The 8,924-nt window shown below is 58.0% G+C and overlaps 1 protein-coding gene across 1 annotated transcript; it reads right to left on the bottom strand.

Annotated features, from left to right (window-relative positions):
- Positions 1-2,442: 2,442 nt before the first annotated feature.
- On the bottom strand, positions 2,443-6,031 carry NKX2-3 (NK2 homeobox 3). Its single transcript, XM_017880644.1, has 2 exons — positions 5,479-6,031; positions 2,443-3,981 (listed from the first exon to the last, which is right to left on the bottom strand). The coding sequence occupies exons 1-2, from the start codon at positions 5,834-5,836 to the stop codon at positions 3,242-3,244; spliced, it is 1,098 nt and encodes a 365-aa protein (XP_017736133.1). The 5' UTR covers positions 5,837-6,031; the 3' UTR covers positions 2,443-3,241.
- Between the last annotated feature and the right edge of the window lie 2,893 nt (positions 6,032-8,924).

The following is an 8,924-nucleotide window of genomic DNA, read 5'->3' as shown; positions in this document are numbered from 1 at the left end:
ATCTTAGCCTTCTATCCTAGGTATTGAGCTGTAGGATGAGGTGCAACATTGTGGGGAGGGATGTCCTTAGGCAGTATCACAGGGTACAGAAGAGGTGGGACCTTCTGCTGGGTTGGAAATGGGTTCCAGCCAAGTGTCCTGACTAGGCCCAGGGAAGCCAAGATTCCAGTTCCACTTTTCCCTCCAGGCCAGCAGCCAAGGCCACAGCTCAACAGCACCTGGGCAATTCAGGCAGCAGGAACCAGGGAAGAGGTGCTGAAGGAGCCCACAGGGCATCTCACAGCCCTCCTGGCCCCATGAGCTCCTACTGTGGTACCTGTCCCAGAGGGAAAAGATGCCAACCTGGCCCTCCACATGTCTCCTGTGGAGGGAGAGAGACAAATAAATCTTTGCATGACACCATGTTATGATATTGGAAAGTACCTAAGACTCTGATGGCACAAATGTGAGAGTGATTACCTCCACTTAGGTGGTTCAGGAAGGAAGCTTGGCCTTGAAGGAGAGGCAAAAGTTCACCAGAAAAATGGGGGTGGAAGGGCATTCCAGTTGGACAGGAGGGCATGTGCAGAGACATGGAGGCTGAGATAGCAAAGCACTGTTGGAATGACTCCCTTTTGTCATTCAGGCATTGATTTAAATGTAATCTCAATAGGCTTTCCCCACCGCCTACTTGAAAAGACCTCCACTCCCAGCGTTTGGTTCTATTTCCTTTTTAGAATTCATCTACTGTTTTTGCATTTGTTTATTGTCTCACCCTCCCTCCACCCACACCTGCACACCTGAAAATAAAATCCACCAGTCTAGGGACACTTTTTTTTTTCACCGTTCTCAGCAACTCAACAGTACAAGTGAATACATAGTAGGTGTTCAGTATACCTAGTTGAATGGATGAATGAATGAATGAATGAATGAGTCTGCAGCCGCAGGCTGTGAGAAGCAAGTAAGGAGCCAAGAATTCCCTCTCCAGCCCTTCGCCTAAGCAATCCATGGGAAGGTAATGGCTCCAGAAGAGGGATCGAGGTAGGGAAGGGGATTGGGGCATCACAGTGGTGGGAGGCTGTGTCCCAGTTTGGGGGTGGCGTGAAAGAGGAGGGACGCCGCTGCGAGTTGCTGCGAGACCTGCAGTCTAGTGCACTGGCTCATGCTTGGCTCCGGGGTCTTTCTGCCGCCTAAGAGGCGAGGGAAGGGAAGGTCTTCGCCCCCCAAGTGCCGCTTCTCTAGCCTCCCGCTAGGCCCTTTCGGATGTGTCCAAGTCGCATCCTGGGCGGTCAGAGGGCTTCAGAGGGCTCCCTTGCCTGCCTGCCTGCCTGCCTCCCTCCCTCCCCTCCTTTTTCTTCCTCCTCCTCGCGTCTCTCCAGCTCCCCAGCCGGTCGGCCCCGCCACAGCCTAGCAGCCCCACCCCCTCCTGTAAGGGTGAAATTGCTAAACTTGTAGCAATAATGACCCAGCATTCAGGCCGCCGACTCCCGCTGAACGTCTCAGCGCCCCGGCCGGCCTGGCCTAATCAGCGCTCCCCTCCCTGCTGCCCGCCCAGCCCCCGTCCCTCTGGCCGCCCCCTCCCCCAGCTCACAAAAAGTGGGGAACAAAACCCCCGCACATTTCTCCGTCCCTCTGTTGAGCAGACTGCTGCACAAAGCCCCCGCTCTGAGAAGCAATGGGGAGCTCGGGGGGGACGTCAATCCGACGCGCTGGGGTTTTTGTTCGCGCAGGGGACCTCGCCTTCCTACCACACCTTTTGTTCGGGACTCCAATAAAAAGCTATTCTTTCCGCACCTTCCCGGCCCGGAGCCGCCTTTCAGCTAGACCCGGCCCCACAATGGCGCGGCGCTCTGAGGCCTCCCCATTCACCCGCCTTGGCACGCTCACAATCGGCCGTGTGGCAGCACAGGCCTCGCACAGGCATTCTCCGCAAGTGACAAGGAGCCGCATAAAGCCGGGGCCGCCGGGGGAGAAGGGAGGGCGGCCAAGGGGGAGAGCTCGGCCGCGGCGGGGCGCAGCGCAGCACCCCCAGGCGCGTTGGTAGCCCTGGCTGCAGCCGGGGAAGAGGCTGCTTTCGCGCCGCCAACAGCTGGGCCTGGGGACGAGGCTTCCTTTTCCCTGACAACCCTCGAGGTGGGGCAGATTACAAGACTTGACCGAACGCAGGTCTGTACAGCTAGTCCAAGCATCTGGGTAAAACTTAGAGGGAACTGCAAAGCCAGGGACTTCAAATGGCCCTGAGCCTTCGACCTGTCCAGCCCGCAAGAGTAAACAGAAATTAATGAACAAAGCCACGAAGAGACCAGACTTACAGCTTGGGGCCTGGCTCATGGGAGACCAGGCCTGCAATCGCCCACAGAGGATGGCTTTCCCCCTCGCACCTTTTCCTCCCCTTCCGGCCCTATTTAAAGGATTCCTCTCCACTCTTGGGGGCTAAACAAATTCTGTAGCCGGCCAACGATCTGAAAATATTGCACCTTGTTTATTGACTCCTGTAGTGTGTGGCAGCGGGTGTGTACACGGCGTGTGGTTAAAGTTATATAGATAGATAGATAACATATGCTGAATACAGAATACGAAACAGAAAGGAAACCCGGTAACACCTCCGGTGGGCCACCAGGTCTCGAGTTTGTTCAGCCTCCCCCCACCCCCAACTTTTGATCTCATTCGGCTGGTCTTCCTCGAAGAATCCTGCGTCCCCCGACAATCCGGAGATCTGGACCGAGGTATCTGCTGCGGAGGGGACACAACTGGGAAACGAAATCGACTGTGCTATGGCGCTCCAGGCCCGCAAAGGGGGCAGAGAATCGGTAGGGCCTGGAATTTCTCAAGCCCCGACTCCCATTTTTCTCTCCTTCATGCTTTTAATTTGTTATGTCCTTGGGCTCCCCGCCAATGCTTCGCGGAGGCCGCGGAAAGGCAGAGGGAGAGAAGCCCTTCTCACTTTGGAAGAACCAAGCGCGGCCAGGGTCCTAGCCTCCTGCACTCCCCTCGCTGCCAGGGTCGGGGCCATCGTCGCCTCCAGCGCCCAGCCGGCGTTTCTGCCTCAGAGACAGTCCTGGCGACCGGACCCAGTCATCCTCCTTGCCCCTGAGCCCCCTTCCCCAGGCCTCGAGTGAGCTGCGATCCGAAGCCCTGAGGAGCGAGACGTATATATATATTTTTTAACGAGGGGACCTGACCTTTAGGTCAGGCCCTTCTCGAGCTTCAGTCCCGCGGCGCCAGGCTTCGCTGGGTGCCTGCCGCGTGACCCGCCCCGTCCCTACCAGGCCCGGATGCCCTGCAAGGTGCCCTGAGCGCACGCGGCCCCGGCTGCAGCACCCTGGTGCAACGGCTGTGCGCCGCCGCCGCTGCCGAAGCCTCCTAGGTTGCTCACGTTCACAAAGGGACCGCCTCCGGCCGCGCTGCAGGCGGGCTGCATGGCAGTGGTCGCCGCGGAGGTCCCGCCGCCGCCGCCGCCGCCGCCGCCGCCCGCCGGGTACGCACAGCCATAAGCTGCCGCTGTAGGGCCGGCGCCGCGGCGGCAGCAGCGCTGCGGCGGCGGCGCGGCCGAGTTCCCATAGCCATAGGCGGGGAAGCTGTTGTAGGAGTAGGCGCTGGCACCCACGCTGTAGGGCGCGCCGTAGGCCTGCGCGCTGGGCGTGACGCACGGCTTGCCGTCCCGCACCAGCACTGGGACCGCCACGCGGCGGGGCGGCGGCGGGGGCGCGTGTGCGCCCAGCTCCAGAGACTTGTCCTGCCGCTGTCTCTTGCACTTGTACCTGCGATTCTGGAACCAGATTTTCACCTGCGTGGACGTGAGCTTCAGGCTGCTGGCGAGGTGCTCGCGCTCGGGTGCCGACAGGTACCGCTGCTGCTTGAACCTGCGTTCCAGCTCGAAGACCTGGGCTTGCGAGAAAAGGACCCGGGGCTTCCGGCGGCTGCGTGGTTTTGGCCTCTCGCTCTCCTCCGCTGCCTTGCAGTCTCCCGCCGCCTCTAGAGACTTCTTCAGCTGGCAGCTTTCTGCGGAAGAAGCAAACAACAGCGTCCTTAGCTGTTCCCAGCCGCACCGCGGCTCCTGTCCTGGAGCACCGTGACCCCTTTTGGTGGCTGAGCAGAGCGTGCGGTAGTAAATGGCTGGACTTTGGGGAACGTTTGTGGCTCCTGGCGCTGTGGGACCCTGCGACAGCCTCAGTACCGAAAGAACGCCCTTAGCAGGCGGAGGCGCGTTTCCTGGAGAGGGGTAGTTAGTGCGTGTTTATTTGGATCTTGAGCATCTGCGAGAGAAGAGATTACTCTGTATTAAATGTGCGGCTCGACGTGCTAATGACTATTTTCAGGATGAAGGTTTGCAGCTACATAATAACTACAGTATTTGCAAACTCGTTTGCCTTCTACTCCACCAAGGATAACTGAAGGTGTGAGGCGGGTTGGTATGAGTGGGCCGGTGGGCATGGGTTGAGCGAAAATCTGTTCCGAGTGTAACGCTTGTGCATGGCCCAGGGACGTGTGTGTGTGGCTTATAAAAGACTACATGAAAATGTGATGACAATGTCCCTGTGCCCTCTGAAAATGAAGTTTGATTGACTAGTTATAGACAGTTTCATGCCGATTTTAGGCTCTGGAAACTATGAGAGCATAGGCCTTGGCCTCTGCAACATCAAACCGCCTCTTGGGGAAAGACTGAGATTCTGTCCTCTTAAATACACTTCCTTGGGGACTTTATTTGATTATCCCATCTCCCTATCAATTTACTTCCCGTCCGATGTGAGCAGCCAAGATCTCGGACTCAAGTTCGGCGCGTTTTCTATTCGGCCCGCAGCCTGGGACACAAAGCAAAACGTTACGGATTTTCAAAAAAGGCCGGCGCCTTAGGGATGTGAGAGCTATGGTTGCGCGGAATAGACAGTGTTCCCATGCACTTTCCGATCATCTCCTCTCTCTCTACCGGGTGCCACGGGTTCAAGGACGCTGAGTTCCAAGCAGAGAAGGGAGGAAACCACCCAACTGGCCTCCACCAAAGTTCCTGCCCCCTGCGGATAAGAGAGACACAGGCTGCTTGGGCTGTCTTTTCTGAAAAGAAGGGGTGGCTGCCCTGGGCTAAGAGAACTCATCTCACCCTAGAGGGAAAACGAAAAGGTCCAGGCTCCTGCCCTTTTGGGAGAAGAACCTTTTGGTGGGGTGGAGGAAGGGAAGAGCAAAAATACTGCCAGTTATGAGGACCCAGGCTCTGAGCCCACGTCGCCTCTCAGCATCAGGGCAGTAGTAACCACCTTCCCTTCCCTCATTTCCCCCTTTGGGGAGGAGTAGTTGTCAGGGTCACCTCGTCCTTGTCTCTCCGCCCCATCTCCCTCGCAGGTACCTGCGCTTTGTGGCGCTGTTCGCGACCAGGGCGGAGGCATGGCCCCAGCCAAAGGGTAAAGGGGTGGGCAGCCGCTCTGGCAAGGTTTGTGGGCTGTTTGTGTGTGCTCTGCCATTGCTCCAGGTGTGCGGGTGCGTTTTCTTTCCCCCTCTACTCACTTTGGCTCCGGTCCCTCACGACCTCGGGCTCCTCTTCGTGTTCCTTGGGGCCGCTGCACGAGTCTCGCAGGACCGTGTGGACATAGCCCTGGGGACACAACCCTGAATCCCCGTGGCCGTCGGCTGCGGCTAGTGAGTTCAAATAGGACAATTTATCGCCCTCTTCTTCCTCGTCCTCCTCCCCTCCGTCAGAAAATTGCGTCCCCTCAGCTGCGGCCAGCATGCAGGGCGCAGAGTGGAAGTGGTGCTCCAAGTCCGCCTGCAAGTGCGCACCATGGAAGTGCTGCTGCTGCTGCTCCAGATTCAAAATGTCTTTGACTGAGAAAGGGGTGGAGGTGACCGGGCTTGGTAACATCATCAGGGCCACTTAATTGTCTAGTCCAAATAATAAATCCCGGCGGGGGCGGGGAGGCAGCGCGGCGGCTCCAGCTCTCCTCCTGGACTCCGCCGCTGCTGCAGAGTCGGGCTTTTGACAGACGCGGTCCTACTCCAGTCTAAATCGCCTCCATTGGCCGGGACCTGGGGGTCTGGGTTTTGTTACAGCCACTGCAGGGACTGGGGCCGGGGCTCCGAAGCCTCTGTCCGGGAGACTTGCGTCACGTCGGGGGGCGGGGCCGGCGCCCCAGCCTCCCTCCCCATAGGTTCCGGCTCATGTGGGCCACGCCCCCTGCTCTCGCCGAGTGGGATGTTGCGGCTCTACCAGAAATAGACAAGGACTAGTATAGAGTCCTGAAGTCCGAGACGCTGCGGGCGAGGCTGCACTGATCCGGTTCCTGAACCATTGATTCCCGCGTGGCTGCACCTTCCCGACCTAGGCCAGTTCTGGGAGGCTTGCTGTCCACGAACAACGCCAGGGAAGGATGCCCCAGGGGTGTGCTTTTTTCAGCTGCTGCGCGGGGCAGGAAAACTTCCTGGCGGGTAAATACCGGGCGCTGGATCCACGAGGAGACACGGAGTGTTTTATCTGTCTATGGGTGGGCGACATGTCCGTTTTCAACTTGTTGCCGTTTCTCAAGCTTTCTCTCCGCTTGAAACATGTTTCTGACCCTTAGCCTCCACGAGTGGAAAATGTTCTCCGAGGAAGAGCTCCTAGATCGTCTAGCCGGAAGTCCCCTCTTTCAGCCTCTGAACTTGCAGCTTGTGTTAGCAAGACACGCGTGTCACTTATCACTTCCCACTTAATTCTATAGCTGTAGTTGCCTGCCTGGTCGCCCCAGTTAGACTGTAAGCTCCATGAGGGCAGGGTCCTGGGGTTGCTTTTGCCCTTGTATCCCTGGCAGCAGGTGCACAGAGCAGTATGTGAAAGGAAGATAGAGTTATGACTAAACTTTGGTATTCGACAGCTCTTGCTTGGCCTTGTCAGTGTGTGATCTTGGGCATTTCTAAGTTTGTTTCCTCGTCTATAAACGAAGGCAGTAATACCTTTTTTGGTTGTTGCTAGGGTTGAATGAAGCAAAACACGCCAGAATCTTAGTGCAGGGCCTCACGCATGTTACGCGCTCAGTACCTGTCAACTACTGCTTTTCTGTATGGGAGGTCAAGCAGTATTTGTTGACTGCATTGGTGGTGCGTGGCTGGAGTGTGGCACACACTGGGTGGCTTCTTACGGTTTTGAGAGCAGGATCTGTCCTCACAAGGGAGGTGACCCAGCCTTGGCGGCCTTCTTTTCCGCCTATTGAAATCAGGAGCCTGAATGTAGGCCTTGCCTCTCCGACAGGCTTTTACTTTTTCTCTGCCTACACGCCTTCTGTACCTTCATGAGGCCCTGGTTGTTTTCTGGGGGAGTGTATGCGTCCCCCACAGATTCTGGAAACTCCGCGCTGGTAGGGACCATCTTCTTCCACAACAGGCATTTGCTCTCTACCAGGCCTAGCCCAGTGAGGAGCAGCGGGCGCTGCTTTGAGGGCCGTAGAAAAAACCGTGTGCAGCGCTGGCCTTAAAAATTAGGGAACGGTTCCAGCTCAACCGTGGCTCTCCTCATCCGGCCTCAGCCACTCCAAGCAATTTTTTGGCAGTCAGGATGGCGGAGCTGGAAGAGACCCATCTCACCTGGAAGGGGCGGGTGAAAGGTGCAGGGACGGTGGACATTGCCTCCGAGCAGCATAAGACACCGGCTGGGAATGGGTACGAGGGTGGAGGGCTGCTACGCGCGTCCCGCAACGGCGACAGGAGTGGGTGCTCAAGGTTGAAGGGAGAAAGAACAGCCTGTCGGGAGGGGGGAGAGGCGGGGCTCTGCAGAAGGGAGCGGAAATGTTGTGGAGAGGCAGCCCCTGGGTCCGCCGGGGGAGCTGGGATGCCACGCGGGCCACGTGCGCCCAGGAGTACTTAGGTGGCGGCTGCCCGCAGGCAGTGGGGAGAGACCCTCTGTGGGCAGGGTCTTGCGCCGGAACCGCCATTCCTCAGCCACAGGGGCGCCCGGTGTCTTTCTGTTTTAAATCCTGAAACTATTGACGCCCCAGGCGCAGACCGGTGTCTACAAACCAGGCGGTGAGTCTGCAGAGGGAGGAATGTGCCTGGTTTTGCTGTGGATCCCGAGCGCTCGGGTGCAAAGATCCCGAGGTGGGGGGCGGAGGGGTGCACGGCACTGCCGGGTGGAGGACCTTGAGTGTGTGTGCATAACGGTGGCCGCCGAGCATACAAGCAGGAAGCTGAGCTCCAGCCTCACTTCCCCAACCCACCTCCGGGGCAAAACTGTCTCAGGGGAAATGTTTCTGCTCTCTTCTAGTCCGCAGTTTTCTTCTCCTCTGGTGATTTCATGATTCTGGAAAAAGAAAAGGAGAAAGGCTATCGAAACAATCTCTCTCCCCAGTTTCCAACCGAAGTCTGCATTTCTCCTTGTTACACTCCCTTGCGTCTCAGCCTCGCTTCGCTCCTAGGCCTTACATAAATCTAGCTCCAACAATCCAGGTCTTAAAACTGCGACCAGGACAAAGCGCCCCTCCAGCGCCTGATCGCGGATACACGCCCACAGACGCGCTGCTGCCGCCGGAGCCCACCAGGGCGCCTCTGTCAGCTCACGCAGGGAGCTGTTTCCTCCCTACCAGCAGGCCTGCGGGTGCTCCTTTACCGCAAATCCCGCCGCCCCAGCCGCCCCCGGGCCAGGTACCTTGCGCCAGGCCTAAGCGGTTGTCTTTTGAGGACCCTGGGCAGGTTGCTCCTCAGTATGCCACCAGGGCCTGTGAGGACTCCCAGGCGAAGGAGCCTAGCGGGTGGCGCCTAGGCCTTATCGCCGCTTCCTTTCCCCATCCCCAGCCCAGCGCAGTGCTGTTCCAGCCTGCGGAAAACCTCTATCTGCTACCGCATCCCTGAGATTGATCTGAGTTTTATGCCCAGAGCAGGGGTTTGGGTTGCCTCCAGCTACCTCCTCAGTATTGTTCAGACTCCCTTGGTCTGGTTCCCCGGTGGCTGTGCTTCCGCGCAGGGATCCCTGCCGGGCCAGTTTCATC

This window comes from Rhinopithecus bieti, unplaced genomic scaffold (genome assembly GCF_001698545.2).
Source record: "Rhinopithecus bieti isolate Rb0 unplaced genomic scaffold, ASM169854v2 scaffold_425, whole genome shotgun sequence".
Lineage (NCBI taxonomy): Eukaryota > Metazoa > Chordata > Mammalia > Primates > Cercopithecidae > Rhinopithecus > Rhinopithecus bieti.
This window is presented reverse-complemented; position numbering and strand designations above follow the sequence as displayed.

Excerpts from the sequence above, each read along its gene's own strand:
- NKX2-3 (XM_017880644.1), bottom strand. The coding sequence starts at position 5,836 with ATGATGTTACCAAGCCCGGTCACCTCCACCCCTTTCTCAGTCAAAGAC. Across the intron at positions 3,982-5,478 it reads CGTGAGGGACCGGAGCCAAA|AAAGCTGCCAGCTGAAGAAG; the intron begins GTGAGTAGAGGG and ends CTTCTTCCGCAG.